The sequence below is a fragment of the Bos grunniens genome, chromosome 23 (genome assembly GCF_055505025.1).
Source record: "Bos grunniens cultivar Pamir isolate PY7600 chromosome 23, Bosgru_T2T1.0, whole genome shotgun sequence".
NCBI classification, from domain to species: Eukaryota; Metazoa; Chordata; class Mammalia; order Artiodactyla; family Bovidae; genus Bos; species Bos grunniens.
The window spans coordinates 16,371,679-16,387,426 of NC_141187.1; the positions used below are offsets into that span (position 1 = coordinate 16,371,679).

Here is a 15,748-nt window from a genome sequence, read left to right on the forward strand (position 1 = left end):
AAGTGTGAGATAATCCATGGCAAAGCTGTATATCATTGGTTTTCTTTTGAACCTCCTTACACAAGAGTTGTGTAGCCTTGGCCCCTTACCAGAATCACAAATCTGACTGAAGGAGGTCTTAGAGCCTTAGAGTAGTGACGGTTCTGTGGAGGACCCATAGTGGGCAGTTAGGGGAGATAGCTGAGAGCTGTGGTTCTTTCCCTTCAGGTTTGCCCAGGACTTACAGTGGAATCAGTTTCAGTACCACTTCTCCAAGGCTCGCCAGTTGGTGAAAAGAACCAATGCCTCACTATTTGGTTCCCATGGCTTTGTCCGATTCCTAGAGTGCCAGGTGCTAATTTTACAGAAAATGCCAGAAGATGTCTTCCTGCAAACTCTCCCAGAGACTCGCCGCCAAACCCTCACGGTACCTGTCTCCGTTATCCTCAACTAACACCTAAGGCATGGTACTCTTTCTGCCACCTGCCTCTCTCCCTTACTCTTCTCCTTGCTTCCTTGGTCTCTTTTTCCTCCTTGAACCCAGGTGTGGACTCTGTCCACCTATCTCATGTATCCTCCCAGATATTCTTGCATGTAGATCAGGACTGGATTTCTTACTGGATTTGCAAAAGCTACTACCCAATGCCATTAAAATGTTGACACTTAGCCCTTCTCAGTAGACCACTCTGGCTTTGTCTATAGTTTGACACATTTCCCTACATCCTTTCCTTCTGAATCTAAAACATTCCAGGTCCTCTGTATCTGAGAACAGACTTTCTGGCCCTCCTTGACCATCAGTAACTCCTTCCTGTTCCCCCAGCCCTGAGTGAGTGTGCTGAGTGGGAACTGCAGTAAGTTCTGATGGAGTGGAGTGGAGGAAAGAAAGTACTAATCCCTGAGCTAATGGACCTTCCTTTCCTTTCAGTACTTTAAGGAGTTTTTCTCTCGATGTGTGACCTGCCCTGTCTATCACCAGTGGGTCTCTGAGCTTAAAGCCTTTGTAATGAGAAATGGAAATGTGTCCTTGACCAGCATCATCAGACCTTTTGACACCTGCCTGACCAGGATTTGGATAGAGGGAGAATTCCTGGAGGAAAATAACTCCTTTGAACAAAATTTGGAAATACAGAGTAAGCATTCCTTTCTGGAACTCTTGTCTGAGAGACATAAAGAACAGTCTCAGATTCTTACTCATAAGCAGTTAAAAGCCATGTCCAAATAAGAAGGGACATGCAGATATGAGGATTAGTCCTTGCTTTAGAGGTAGTTGTCATTCTCTCACTGTGCCAGCCTCCGCCTCAACAGAGACCCCTTTATATAAGGCGTGTAAGAGCCTCTGTCAGCCCTTTGCTTCAGCATCTGTAACTCTTAGGCATAGGAAATTCCCCTTTGGTCCAAGCGCAAACAAATAAGTTGTTTCCGTGGAGTAGCTGGATGATCACTAAGGGAGAAAGAAGGCCTTAGAAATCACAGTGTAATGTCTGTGAAGGTGAATGATAAGAAATGAGCAAGAAAAAGGAGAGAATATAGTTTCTTACTTTAGGACCCAGCAAATCTCCTTTTTCCAGGCCATGAGTTAAATTTGTAATAGCCAAGGAAATTCTTTGTGTTTGTATTACTCTTTATGTTCCTATTTTCAGGATTTGTCAGAGAGGCTGATGTCAACAAGAAGGATAAAGAAGAAATTCAAGAATGTATCTGTTAATCAAACAAAAATCCTCTGAAGGGACCATGATTCTTTTATAACATGTAACACAAAGATATGCCACCAAGTCTCCTTTTTAAGATGCTATATATGTACATATTAAATATGCTAGCCTTTTACATTCGCCACTATCTGTATATCTTCATAAAAATAAAAGCATGTGTTTCTAAAGCATGAAATTTAGATCTTTCTTAACTCTCTTCATTAATGCAACTGGGGCAGAAATTATTACTAGAACCAGAGCTAGGCCAGAGGCCAGGGAAGCTTTGGGATTAAGCTGCTTCCATCTTATATAAGGTGAGTCTGTTAACAGGTAATTCTTCCGTGCTGCAGCATTTCCTTTTGTGGCTGGATAACATTCCATTATATGGACATGCCACATTTTGCTTATCTGTTCATGCACTAATGGATATTGGCTTGGTTCTGCTTTTTGGTTATTATGAATAAAGCCACTATAAACATTTGTGTGCAGGTTTTGGTTTAAACATATGTTTCAGTTCTTTTCGGTATATACCCAGGAAAGGAATTGTTAGGTCATGCAGATGCTCTCTGTTTAGCTCTTCAAGGAACTGTCATATTTTCTCCTAAGTTGCTATACCACTTATATTTCCAGCAACAATGTGTAAGGGTTCCAGTTTTTCACATCTTCACAAACAATTGTTATTTGCTTGTTTTTTTATATAGCCATTCTTGTGATTGTGAAGTGATATCTCATTGTGGTGTTGAGTTGCATTTCCTTAATGACTAATGATGTTCATTTTTTATAAGCTTATTGGCCATTTGTATGTCTTCTTGGAGAAATGTCTATTCAGATCCTCTGCCCATTTGTTATTGGAATATTTGCCTTTTTATCATTGAGCTTGAAGAATTTCTTATATATTCTGGATGCTAAACCCTTATCAGATTTGATTTATAAATATTTTCTCTTATTCTGTAAGTTGTCTTTTCACATTCATGGTGGTATTGTTTTATAGCACAAGAGTGTTTTGTTTTGATGAAGTCCAATTTATCTATTTTTGGTTTTTGGCCGCTTGTGGGCTGCTGTCTCTGGGGTCGCACAGAGTCGGACACGACTGAAGCGACTTAGCAGCAGCAGCAGCAGCAGCAGCTTTGGTGTCATATCTTAGAAACCATTGCTCATCTTAAGTCACAAAGATTTTTTCCTCTGTTTTCTTCTAAGAGTTTTATAGTTCTAGCTTTTATTTAGGTCTTTGATTATTTTGAGTTCATTTTTGCATATAGTGAAAGTTAAGTTTCCCTCATTCTTTTGCGTGTGGGTATACACTATCTAAGCTGCTGCATTTGTTAAAAAGCACCATTTGTTAAAAAGACTATTCCTCTCCCATTTAAGTAAATACTGTCATTTTTATGTTTTAATAAGATTTATTTATTGGTTTTGTTTTGGCTGCACTGCGTGGCATGGCAGGGATCTTTAGTTCCCTGACCAGGGTTCAAACCCAGGTCCCCTGCTGTGGAAGCTTAGAGTCTTAACCACTGGATCACCAGGGGAGTCCCCAAGTACTCTTGTTGATGTATGGTTTTATTAGACATATGGGTTTATTTCTGAACTCTCAATTCTGTTGCACTGGCCTATATAGCTATCCTTATGGCAAGCCACACAGTCCTGATTATTGCAGCTTTGTAGTAAGTTTTAAAATCAGGAAATGTGAGTCTTCCAACTTTATTATTCTTTTTCAAGATTGTTTTGACTGTTCTGGGTCCCTTGTATTTCCATATCACTATCAGCTTGCCAGTTTCTACAAAAAGGACAGCTGTAATTTTGATAGAATATGTTGACTCTGTAAATCAATTTGCAGAGAACTGCTATCAGCATTATTAAGTTTTCTTTTTAAAAATTTTACTTATTTGATTGTAAGATAATTACTTTACAATATTGTGGTGGTTTTTGCCATACATCAACGTGAATCAGCCATGGCTGCACATGTGTCCCCACCATCCTGAATCCCCCCTCCCTCTCACCCCATCCCTCCGGGTTGTCCCAGAGCACTGGTTTTGAGTGCCCTGCTTCATGCATCAAACTTGCAGTGGTCATCTATTTCACATATGGTAATATACATGTTTCAATGCTATTCTCTTAAATCATCCCACCCTTACCTTCTCCCACAGAGTCCGAAAGTCTGTTCTTTACATCTGTGTCTCTTTTGCTGTCTTGCTTATAGGATCATTGTCACCATAAATTCCATATATAAGCATAATATACTGTATTGGTGTTTCTTTCTCTGGCTTACTTCACTCTGTATAATAGGCTCCAGTTTCATCCACCTCATTAGAACTGACTCAGATGTGTTCTTCTTTATAGCTGAGTAATATTCCATTGTGTATGCCTACCACAGCTTCCTTTTCCATTTGTCTGCCAATGGACATCTAGTTTGCTTCCATGTCCTAGCTATTGTAAACAGTGCTGCAATGAACATTGTGGTACATGTGTGTCTTTCAATTCTGCTTTCCTTGGTGTGTATGCTCAGCAGTGAAATTGCTGGGTCGTATGGCAGTTCTATTTCCAGTTTTTTAAGGAATCTCCACACTGTTCTCCATTCCCACCAACAGTGTAAGAAGGTCCCCTTTTCTCCACACCCTCTCCAGCATTTATTGTTTATAGATTTTTTGATGGTGGTCATTCTGACCAGTGTGAGATGGTACCTCATTGTGGTTTTGATTTGCATTTCCCTGATAATGAGTGATGTTGAGCATCTTTTCATGTGTTTATTAGCCATCTGTATGTCTTCTTTGGAAAAATGTCTGTTTAGTTCTTGGGCTGACTTTTTGATTGGGTTCATTTTTCTGGTATTGTGCTGCATAAGCTACTTGTATATTTTGGAGATTAATTCTTTGTCAGTTGCTTCATTTGCTATTATTTTCTACCATTCTGAAGGCTGCCATTTTGCCTTGCTTATTGTTTCCTTCACTGTGCAAAAGCTTTTAAGTTTAATTATGTCCCGTTTATTTTTGTTTTTATTTCTGTTACTCTGGAAGGTGGATCATAGAGGATCTTGCTGTGCTTTATGTCATAGAGCATTCTGCGTATGTTTTCATTTAAAAGTTTTAAAGTTTCTGGTCTTACATTTAGATCTTTAATCCATTTTGAGTTTATTTTTGTGTATGGTGTTAAAACGTGTTCTAGTTTCATTCTTTTACATGTGGTTGACCAGTTTTCCCAGCACCACTTGTTAAAGAGATTGTGTTTTCTCCATTGTATATTTTTGCCTCCTTTGTCAAAGATAAGGTGTCCATAGGTGCATGGATTTATCCCGGGGCTTTTTTTGTTCCATTGATCTATATTTCTGTCTTTGTGCCAGTACCATACTGTCTGGATGACTGCAGCTTTGTAGTAGAATCTGAAGTCAGGAAGGTTGTTTCCTCCAGTTCCATTCTTTCTCAAGATTACTTTGGCTATTTGAGTTTTTTGTGTGTGTTTCCATACACATTGTGAAATGATTTGTTATAGTTCTGTGAAAAATACCATTGGTAGGTTGCTAGGGATTGCGTTGAATCTATAGATTGCTTTGGGTAGTGTACTCATTTTCATTATATTGATTCTTCCAATCCACAAACATGTGTTTCTCCATCTATTTGTGTCATCTTTTATTTCTTTCATCAGTGTTTTATAGTTTTCTCTATATATGGGTCTTTTGTTTCTTTAGGTAAATGTATTCCTAAGCATTTTATTCTTTTCATTGCGACAGTGAATGGGATTGTTTCCTTAATTTCTCCTTCTGTCTTTTCATTATTAGTGTATAGGAATGCAAGGGATTTCTGTGTATTAATTTTATATCCTGAAACTTTACTATGTTCATTAATTAGCTCTAGTAATTTTCTGGTGGTGTCTTTAGGGTTTTCTATGTAGAGGATCATGTCATCTGTAGATAGTGAGAATTTTACTTCTTCATTTCCAATCTGGATTCCTTTTATTTCTTTTTCTTCTGATTGCTGTGACTGGGACTTCCAAAACTATGTTGAATAGAAGTGGTGAGAGTGGGCACCAAGTTTTCTAATCCATGAAAGTGACATATCTTTTCCATATATTCCTTAATTTCTTCCTTAATTTCTTTCAGTAATGTTTTGTAGTTTTTAATGCACCAGCCTTACTCCTATTTTGTGAAATTTATGCCTAAATAATTTTATTATTCTTGATACTATTGTATATAGAGTTGTTTTCTTAATTTCATTTTGAGTTGTTCATTGCTAGAATATAGAGATAAAACTGATTTTCACGTATTGGTTTTGTATCCTGAAACTTTTTTTCAGGGTACAAATTTGCTGAACTAATTTGTTAACTCTAAATTTTGGGGGGGTGAGTGGATTTCTTAGCCTTTTTTATATACAAGATCATGTCATCTGCAAATGGAGATAATTTTACTTCTTCCTTTCCAATCTAGATGGCTTTTATTTTTCTTGTTTAACTGCACTTGCTAGAACCTATAGTATAATGTTGAATAAAAGTGACAAGAGAGGACATCTTTGTCTTGTTCTCAACTATTGGGGAAAACTTTTTAGTTTTTCACCTTTAAGTATGATGTTAGCTGTGAATTATTTATAGATGTTCTTTATCAGGTTGATGAAGTCCTGTGCTATTCCTAGTTTGTTGAGTGTTTTTATCATGATAGAGTGTTGGGTTTTATCAAACACTTTTTCTGTCACCCATTGAAATGATCATGTAGTTTGGCAGAAGGAGTTTCTATTAATATGATGTATCATACTGATTTTCAAATGTAGAACCAACCTGGCATTCACTTCTAGAATAAGTCTTGCTTTGTCATGGTCTGTAATCCTTTCTATTTGTTCCCACGTCCTATCTGCCACTGTTTCACTGAAGATTTTTTGCATCTACATTCATAAATAATGTTGGCCTATAGTTTTCTTGTAATCTCTTTGTCTGGTTTTTGTATATAAGTAAAACTGCTCTCATAGAAATGAGTTGGTAAGTATTCCTTCCTCTCTTCGTTTTTTTTTTTTTTTTTTTTGAAGAGTTTGTGAAGGATTGGTTTTAAAATTCATTCAGTATTTGATCGAACTCACCAGAAAAGCCATCTGGTCCTAAGCATCTCTTTGTGGGAAGTTTTTTGATTACTAATTAAACTTCTTTACATGGTATAGATTTTCTATTTCTCTTTAAGTCATTTTCAGTAGTTTACATCTTTCTAGGAATTTGTCCATTTCATCTAAGTTATCTAAGGTATGCAATTGTTCATAATATTTCTTATCCTTTTTATTTCATAAGGTCAGTAGTTCTTCCCTTTTCATTTCTGATTTAGTAATTTGAGTCATCTTCCCTTTATTTCTTATCCAGTCTAACCAAGATTTGTCAATTTTGGTGATCTGGTCAAAGAACCGACTTTTGGTTTTGTTGATTTTTTTTCTGTTGTTTTTCTGTTCTCCATTTCATTTATTTCTGCTCTGAGTTTTGTTATTTTCTTCCTTCTGCTTGCTTTGAGTTTAGTTTGCTCTTTTATTTATAGTTTCTTCAGGTGGAAAATTAGGTTATTAATTTGAAATCTTCTCTTTTTTTTTCTAACATAGGTGTTTACAACTATAAATTTCCCTCTAAGCACTGTCTTTGTTGAATCACCTAACTTTTGGTATGTTGCGTAATTATATTCATTCATTTCAAAGCATTCATTCATTTCTAATTTCTGTTGTGATTTCTTCTTTTTTCCTATTTGTTATTTAGGAGTGAGTGAGTTGTTTGATTTCCACATATTTGTGACTTTCCAAATTTTGCTTCTGTTATTGACTTCTAGTTTCAAACCATTATGGTCAGAAAAAATACTTTATATAATTTCAGTCCTTCTAAATTTATTTAGACTTAATTATGGTCAAGCATGTGGTCTATCCTAGAGACTGTTGCATGTATATTTGAGGAGAATGTGTATTCTGCTTTGTTGGGTGGTGTGTTCTGCAGATATCTGAGAGGTCCTATTGGTTTATAGTGTTACTCATGTCTACTCTTTTGTTGTTGCTCTTCCACCTCCTTGCTGTATTGTTTTTGAAAGTAGAATATTGAAGTCTACAACCATTACAATTTATTTATCCCTTCAGTTCTGTCAGTTTTTGCCTCAGGTATTTTGAAACTCTGTTGTTAGGTACACATATATTTATAATTGTTATATCTTCTTAGTGGATTTATTCTTTTTTCATTATAAAATGTCCTTTGTCACTAGTAACAATTTTTGCCCTAAAGCCTATTTTGTCTGATATTAGTATAGCTACTCTAGTGCTCTGTAACTAGTTTGCATGATATGCTTTTCCATTCTTTTACTTTCAGCAGACTTGTGTTTTTCAATCTAACGTTTGTCTTCTAGAAGCAGCATATAGTGGAGTCATATATTTTTTAAATCAATTTTGCCAATATCTGCCTTTTAATTAGGATGTTTAATCTATTTACATTCAGTATAGTTACTGATAAGGTAAGATTTATGTCTTCCAGTTTGTTATTTGTTTTCTACTTGTTTTATGTCTTTTTTCTCCTTTATTTCACCACTGTCTTTTGTCATATTAGATAATTTAATTCCCTTGTCATTTCTTTTACTGTATAATTTTGCACTATTTCTTACTGTAGAAATTATAGTTAGCATTTTAATTTAAAATAATCTAGTTCAGATTAATATAACTTAATTTCAATAATATATTAATACAAAAATTTGATTGTATATAGCCCCATTCCTTCTTTCTCCCTCTTCATATTGTTACTGTCATAAAAGTTACATCTTAATAAATGGTATGCCCATCAGCACAGGTATATAATTATTGCTTTATGAAGTTATCTCTTAAATAGGGGTAAGGGGAAGCCATTTTTCTTGAGTAAACACTCCTTGGATTGATGCAAGTCATTGGTTAATTTCCAGAGTTCCAAAAAAGTTGACAGTATTTTTGCCAGTTTTCTTGTTTCTTTTTGAAGGCAAGAATTTTCAGAGTTCTTTAACCATTTTCTTTTAAAATTACTCTCAATGTACTTTTAACTTGTATTTTCCTTAGATGAAGTTAAACATCTTTATTATGTCTATATTTCTTTTTGTATGAGCTGTAGGTATATATCCTGTGACCATATTCTATTAAGTATTTGTTTTCTAATTGATATGTAGGAGTCAGGGAAATGAGCCCTCTGCCTCTTTAGGGAATTGAGCCCTCTGCCTTTATATGGGTTGCAAAATTTTTCCTTATTTTGTCTTTTGACTTTCATTTATGGTGTTTTGTCATAGAGGGAAAAGTATCTTAATTTATCTTAATGTGTCAGTTGTAATGTATCTATGAATACTTTTATGGCTTCTGAGTTTTGTATAATACTTTAAAGAGCTTTTCTCTCTAAGATTGTTCTAACTATTCCCCAATGACCTTTCAAATACTTTATAAAATAAATTTTATCAAAATATAATTTATGTGCAGTAAGGTACGCCTATTGGATAGGTTTGGACAAATGTATATACTGTGTAACTACCACAATCATGATGGAGAACATTTAATTACACCCAAAAGTTCTTTCAGGCCCCTTTACAGTCATTCCCACTCCTCCACCACTAGCACAAAATATTCTTATTTTTTTGTTATTGTCTTTTTATCTGCGGTTATTTCCCCCTTGTTGTTTATTTCATCCATCTTCTTGAGTAAGTTAGCTAACACTTTATTTCAGTTTACTTCAAAGAATAAACTCTTTTATTTATGTGTTAGTTATGTCATTTTTCTCCTTTAAAATTAATTAGCTGTTTGAGTAAGATGCTTAATTCTTGTTAAAGGTGTTTATTTTTCTCTGAGAGCTTCTTTAACTGAGTTCCAAAGGTTCTAATGTGAAGCAGTCATCTCACCATGTCATTTGCATTTACTTTGTTTTTATAAAATAAATGAAATTTATTTTAGTATTTTCATTTTAGAAGTTACTTTTATAACTGTGACTCTGTGACTATAATTCATAGACTTGCTATCATAGGCATTGATGGAATTAATATCTTTCCCTTTCCTCCTTCAGTCTTCTCTACCAGTCAACTGATTATCTTAGTATTTTCCTTTGCATTGTTAAATATACTTCTACTTCTGTCACATTCTGAAAAGTTACATTCAGACCAATTATAGTCATTTCTCCCAGAGGGGTGCTTTTTAGACTTTATTCTGCCCTCCCCTCATCTTGCCTTCCCACCAGGAAGGTCCCCAGTCATCTTAGCCAGGGTAAATGAGGGCTTAGTTGATTGGTGGGGAGCTGCTGCCTCCACAAGGGACAGAGTAAATTTAGGTTCTGTCACAGGCTGAGACTCTATCAAAGGAAGCCCAGAACATCCTGCCAGAGCTCCCTGAAAATAGCATTACTAGGCTTACACAGCCCCTGCCTGTCTCTTCACCTCATGTACCTAGACTAAGCTTAGGGCCCTTCCAGATGGTTCAGACCGTGAAAACCTCTTTTTGCCCAGTTCTTCATGATTGTAAAAGACTGGATTCCTGAGCACCTCCTCTTCTCCATCTAAGTCTCTCATCTCAATATGGACAAATATTTTCAAACAGTTTAAGAAGAAGTCATGGCAGAAACCTTAAAGGCCTTCCTATACCCAGCCTGGATTAGCTTTCATTTACACTTAACTGTGGCCACACATTTACCATTTATTCCTTATTCCCCCACCTGCATGCCTTTTCTTCACTGGGCTCTTCCCAGGCTCAGAGTTAAGGGAACAGAGCTACCAGAAGACCACACAGTTGAGAAAGAGCCAACTCTGATAAAACTGATGAAGATCTTTTATCTCCTGGTGCTTGAAAACCCTTTGTTCTACCAAGGAATAGGCTTGGTATCTATTTCAGTTTTTGGCCTTACTCCTGTTTCCTTTTAACCCCATCTCTCCTACCCTGTCTGTCCTGAGCTCCTTTTGTACTCTGCTAAGTCACTTCAGTCTTGTCCAACTCTGTGCGACCCCACCAGCCTTCTCTGTCCGTGGGATTCTCCAGGCAAGAAGACTAGAGTGGGTTGCCATTTCCTGCTCCTGGGGATCTTCCTGACCCAGGGGTTGAACCCATGTCTCTTACATCTCCTGCATTGGCGGGCGGGTTCTTTACCACTAGCAGCACCTGGCACTGATGAATTGTCCTCCTTCTCCCATCATATGTGTCACATCGTAAGATGTCACTTGTTTACAAGGTATAAAGCAGAAAACAGGAGATTTCTATCTCAAGCAAATGAATCTATACTCTCAAGTGTCATGATAAAGGCAGGAAATGCTTTTGAAGAAATCCCCCTTCACGCCCGTTAAATCAGACTGCATTGTAGGAGTCTGACCAGGGAGGGAAATCACTTCCCCGCTGGCAGGAGAGCATTACAGCACAAACTCTGGACCAGTCTTTTCAGTTCACAAGCAGTCAAACCTGGGCCCTTTCATCCCCTCCCAAGCATCAAGAGCTCATATATTATCATTTAGAGTTTATTTAGTTCTTTGGTATAATGGCAGAGGAACTAACATGGCTAGTTTCCCAGGACATGGCTTGGCTTCCCAGGACACCTCAGTCATTCCAAGTATTACTTACCAGGTCAGAAAAGTCAAGACCTTAGATCCTAAAGATCTGATAGCCTAAGGATCTAGAGCATGGGTTGCATGGATGGCTACACAAAACCCTGGGGCTAATCTGCAGGTATACAGGATGGTGAACAGCTCAGCTGGGTGGAGCCTGACTGTTAGGCGGCTCCTGGGCTGGCTCACAGGAGGCTCCTCCACTCTTGCCCATTCCAGGGAAGATGACTGTAGCGTATGTCACAGGCTTGGAGCTGATCTCAACCTTAGGAGGCAGAGGGGGCACACAGGGTGGGTCTAGGGGTAGGAGTTTCCCTGACAGGGGATCAGGAGGAAGGCTGGTGTAAGTGGTGTCATCAAAGGAAGGTGGTGAGTCAAGCTTGACATATGGTACATCTGATGGCAGATCAACAGCCAGTCCAGAGTCACTGATGTGCTGGACCACTGAGGAGGGAGCCTATAACAAAAGCAGGCCGGTTAGGCAAAGAGAAAATGCCTCCCTCTGCCCCGGTTCCTTGAGGTGGGAAGTCCAGGTTCACACTGGACTGTCTCCAGAATCCTGAGTATGTCTGTGGGCAAGATGGCTTCACTGTGAAGATTTTCAGGCCCCAAGTATCTCCCTAAATCTGGGTGAGTGGATGGCAAAGTGGGAAGGTGGAAGACTATAGTTGGCCAGTTTACTGCATTTAAGAAGTGGCTTTGGACCTCATGTGGGTTCCCAGTCTTTTCTCCACCCGATCATCCCAGGACTTGTCAGCGAGTATGGTAGAGGGAGGGTCTAGGGAATTTGGCTGGGGGCCTGCAGAGGTTTCTTACCGTGTTTGAGATTCCACTGCTCTGAAATTGTCCACCAACAGCAAACCTGTTTCCTGGTAGAACAGAAGCACAGACTGCTCCTTGTGCCGACTCAGTGCCTTCCACACATGCACTCTCCAGAACCCTTGGCAACCTCTGTTCTAGCCCATACTCAAACATCCCCACTCCCACCAGCAAAGTCTTCCCCTTCCATCTGCCCAGCCCCCACCCCCAGCCAGCCCTAACTCCCCCACTTACTGCTCCCACAGCTCCCTTCATCCTGTCTCAACACTCAAGCCATCTCCTGAAATCCCCCACCTCTTCCAGCCACCTGTCCCCAGCGCCACTGTCTCACCCTCTACAATTCCTGTCTCTCCCCAGGCCACCTCCCACGGAATCTCCTCACTCTCCTCCACCTTTCAGCCATGGGAATTGTAGGGCCTGGGGGCACTTGCCAAAGCCCATCTGTAGGGGGAGCAGACCTAGATTCCCAGCCTCAAATGCAGGAGTGGCTGATACAGGGCCGGAAGACCCCTGCTGGGATACACAGGTGGAGAGCTACCCACCTTTCCTTTTGGCCATCACAGCAAGCAGCATCACCGCCACCATCACCAGCAGGCCCAGCAGGAACACAGCACCCCAAATCCAGGCTCTGCTGAGACACACGAAGAAGGAAGTGAGCTTAGCCCTGAACCTGGTAGGGAGCTGCTTGGCAGGAATCCTGGAGAAGTGGCACAGAGGCACCATTCTTGGTGTGCCATGGTCAGGAGAAAGAGCTTTTTTTTTAATGGAATGAGGCAGGCAGACTCAAGCAGGGAAGAAGAGAGACACGTTATCAGGGTATCCTGACTGGAGATCTACTGGAATAAAGGGCTCAGTGCTGAACTGGAATAGAGAGGTATGCCTGTCTGTCTACCTACCTGCCTACCTGTTGAGCAGTTCCCCAGGAGTGAAGAGAATTGTAAGGTTTCCTTTCAATTTAGTCTGGGGCTCTAAACAAGCTGTATCTGCACCATCATCCTTTCCTAGCCACCCACATACAATTCTTGTCATACCTCTTCTTGTCCTGGCTGGTATCCAAAGGGCTGTCGCTGTCTACAGAGTCCAAAGAGGAGCTCTCACCCAGAGTCGCATCCTGATGGATCTCCTCCTCTTTCAGGGCAGGAGCTGAGGCAGAAGGAAGTTGTTACTGAGCACATACCCACCAAGAGCAGGGTTCAAGGGCTTGCTGAGAGCTGAGGGACTGGGGGAGGAGAACCGAGGGAGGTCAGGAGTAAGAAATACAAAGGGGTACTTTGGATATTCCTTAAGGGGCCTCTAATTCAAGAGGTCTAAGTCTTTATCTGATTGTGAATATGCTCACTTCCCCTCTGCCGCCAGCTCCCAACCTCTCCCTCTGAATTTCTTCTCCTTTACCTGCCCACCCTGTGCCTTATCTCAATCAGGCTGCTCAGACTATGCAGAAACCCCACTGTGTTATCTGTGCCCACTTCCCTACCCCACCCCAGAATAGGCCTCTCTACTCTGACCTCCTTGGAGACCTTGCTCCCAGCTCTCATCACTTGGTCTCTAAAGGGGCTTTGGCCCAGCCTACTAGACCTCTCTGCATACCTGCAGCCTTGTGACCAACCCTGCAGGTTGGCTGAGCCCCATCCCAAGCTCTGGAGGTAAGGAACACAGGGTCAGTCCTGAAATGACAGTGCCAACTGACACTTGCTGAGAGCTTTGGCTTAGACCCTGAGATTCAGTTTTGTGACAAGTTTTTTGTCATTCCAACAATGTGCTCAGCTTCTGTCTGTGGGACTCAGGGTTTGTTTCTGTCGGCCTGAGGATCTGCCTTGGGAACCCGGCAGTCCTCCTAGATCCTCTGAGATCTTGTCTTGCCTGGTCCTTAGACATTCACCATTCCCACTCCCCACCCCACGCTAAACCAGGAACTGAGACACCATTGACCCCAGTCTTGCGGCATATGTCCTTATCTGGTTTTTAAAACCACTATATCCTCCCTGGATACTGTGCTCTACCCATTTGCCTGAATATCCATCCTCTACAGCTCTTGGGGTCCCCACACCTCAGATGTCCCACTGAGGGTACCCATCTCCCTGCCACCCTTTCCCAGTGCATTATCTTGTGACCATTTGCCATTTAGGAAGTTCTAACCTTGAGGTACTAGACCTTAGAGTGTCAAGGAAGCGGGAGGACAAAGGATAACCAGAGCGAACAGGAGTATGTTTATAATATGAGTAATAATTGTGGACACAAGAGAGATTTCTAATGACAGCTTAGTCCCTCCTCATAACGGATGGAGAAAAACAGAAGAAAAAAATGTCTTGATTTCATTATTTTGGGCCTTTGGCATGAATTACTTAAGAAAGGAATACTTGAAAATGAAAAAGATGTCAACATCCGTAAGAGGAAGGCAGAACAGTCTGCTTCCTCAGGTAGCTGACCATGTTCCCAACAGAACAATTATTTTTTACAATATTGTACTTTTCTGAGGAATATTTAATACTTTTAAATGTTCTTTTAGTAAATATTTAGACATGAGAAAGTTATAGACTGTAAAAATGAATCCTGTGAAGAGTACTTTCTAAACTGAAATAGGGTCGAGAATATCGACTGTATATTGATGAGACTCTTTCTGTTTTTAAAACTGAATAAGTCAAAGGAATCCAGCCATTGAATGTACCCTGCCTGTTACATGAGACACATACTAGATGCTCAGTGAAGACTTATAAAATAAGGTATAAATTCAGTAGTTTTTAAGCCATTAATCTTAAGCCTGGAACATATACCAAAAAATTAATTCCGGTTGATATGTCTGAATCAAAACTTTGTTTAAAACATTTCTAAGGGGGAAAAAACAGCGTAGAGTATGTTGAAAATGCTGGATGAGGCCCTGAATGGGGGAAGAAGGATATGACTTCCTGTGGGGAGACCCACCCATGCAGGAGCGGAAAGGGGACTGCTCTTTGGCTGATTTATCTCGGACTTCTCACCCGGTTTGGCTTCCGTTCCCTGCAGAGCTGTCAAAAGAATATTGGGCATTTGGCCCATATTCCTCACCCACAAGGGCTCCCACCCACCAGGGACCCAAGAGCGGCAGGTTGGGGCAGGAGGGCAGGCCAGGGCTGCTGGCCAGGCTGGGATAGCTCACCTGCAGGAAGCACATCCAGAGTGACCCTGTGCACAGTCTGGGTTCCCGAGAGGCCCTCCACCACACAGGCATACTCGCCAGCATCCTCCTCCCGCAGGGCAAGCATCTCCACCTGGAGCAGGCCGCCCCCCAGGTCTGTGAGAAATATGCGGCTGCCAGCTGGGACCCCGCGATTCACGGTTGATGTTACCAAGGGCTGGCATCCCTCTGGCAGGACCTGGCACCACACCTTTCGTGCCTTGACGTCCTGGAGTCGGTAGTGGCACTGCACCAGGATGGAGCTCCCCACGGGCGCCTGCAGCAGCTCCGGGAGGCTGCCGGCCAAGCCCTGGCCTAGGGAAGGAAGGTTGAGGGAATGTCAGGCAGGGCACCTCCCGGTCCACCCACTGCCCAGGGGGTCAGGGGTCTAGAGGTCCACTTCTGGGCCTACACATGTAGTTGTTTCCAGGGCAATGCCAATTATCCCCGGGCATGGAGCAGGGTACATGGGGCCCAGAGTGCAGCTCCTTCTAAACCTTACCTACTAGTCCCAGGAGCAGCAGCAGAAGCAGTTTGGGGCCCATGGCTGGGCAGGGAGATGTCAGCTCTGAGGCTCGTCTGGGCACTGACACAGCA

The 15,748-nt window shown here is 40.9% G+C and overlaps 2 protein-coding genes across 20 annotated transcripts in view; one reads left to right on the plus strand and one right to left on the minus strand.

Moving 5' to 3' along the window:
- LOC147346768 (adenylate cyclase type 10-like) overlaps positions 1-1,863 on the plus strand; it is a 39,076-nt gene extending 37,213 nt beyond the window's left edge. For all 18 annotated transcript variants that reach the window (XM_086370660.1, XM_086370665.1, XM_086370661.1 and 15 more), the window contains 3 exons: positions 208-406; positions 905-1,109; positions 1,620-1,863. In XM_086370660.1, the coding sequence (XP_086226786.1) occupies positions 208-406; positions 905-1,109; positions 1,620-1,684 (469 nt within the window). In that variant the 3' untranslated portion in view covers positions 1,685-1,863. The remainder of the gene's footprint in view (positions 1-207; positions 407-904; positions 1,110-1,619) is intronic.
- Positions 1,864-11,078: 9,215 nt separating this feature from the next.
- Positions 11,079-15,748, minus strand: TREML1 (triggering receptor expressed on myeloid cells like 1). Of its 2 annotated transcripts, none has more exons than XM_086370507.1 (6): positions 15,654-15,748; positions 15,134-15,466; positions 13,032-13,143; positions 12,543-12,628; positions 11,998-12,050; positions 11,079-11,638 (listed from the first exon to the last, which is right to left on the minus strand). In XM_086370507.1, exons 1-6 carry the CDS (start codon positions 15,694-15,696, stop codon positions 11,324-11,326), a joined length of 942 nt encoding a protein of 313 aa, XP_086226633.1. In that variant the 5' UTR covers positions 15,697-15,748; the 3' UTR covers positions 11,079-11,323. The 2 variants fall into 2 exon arrangements, with proteins under 2 accessions (XP_086226633.1, XP_086226632.1); XM_086370506.1 differs by having other exon boundaries at positions 12,543-12,631.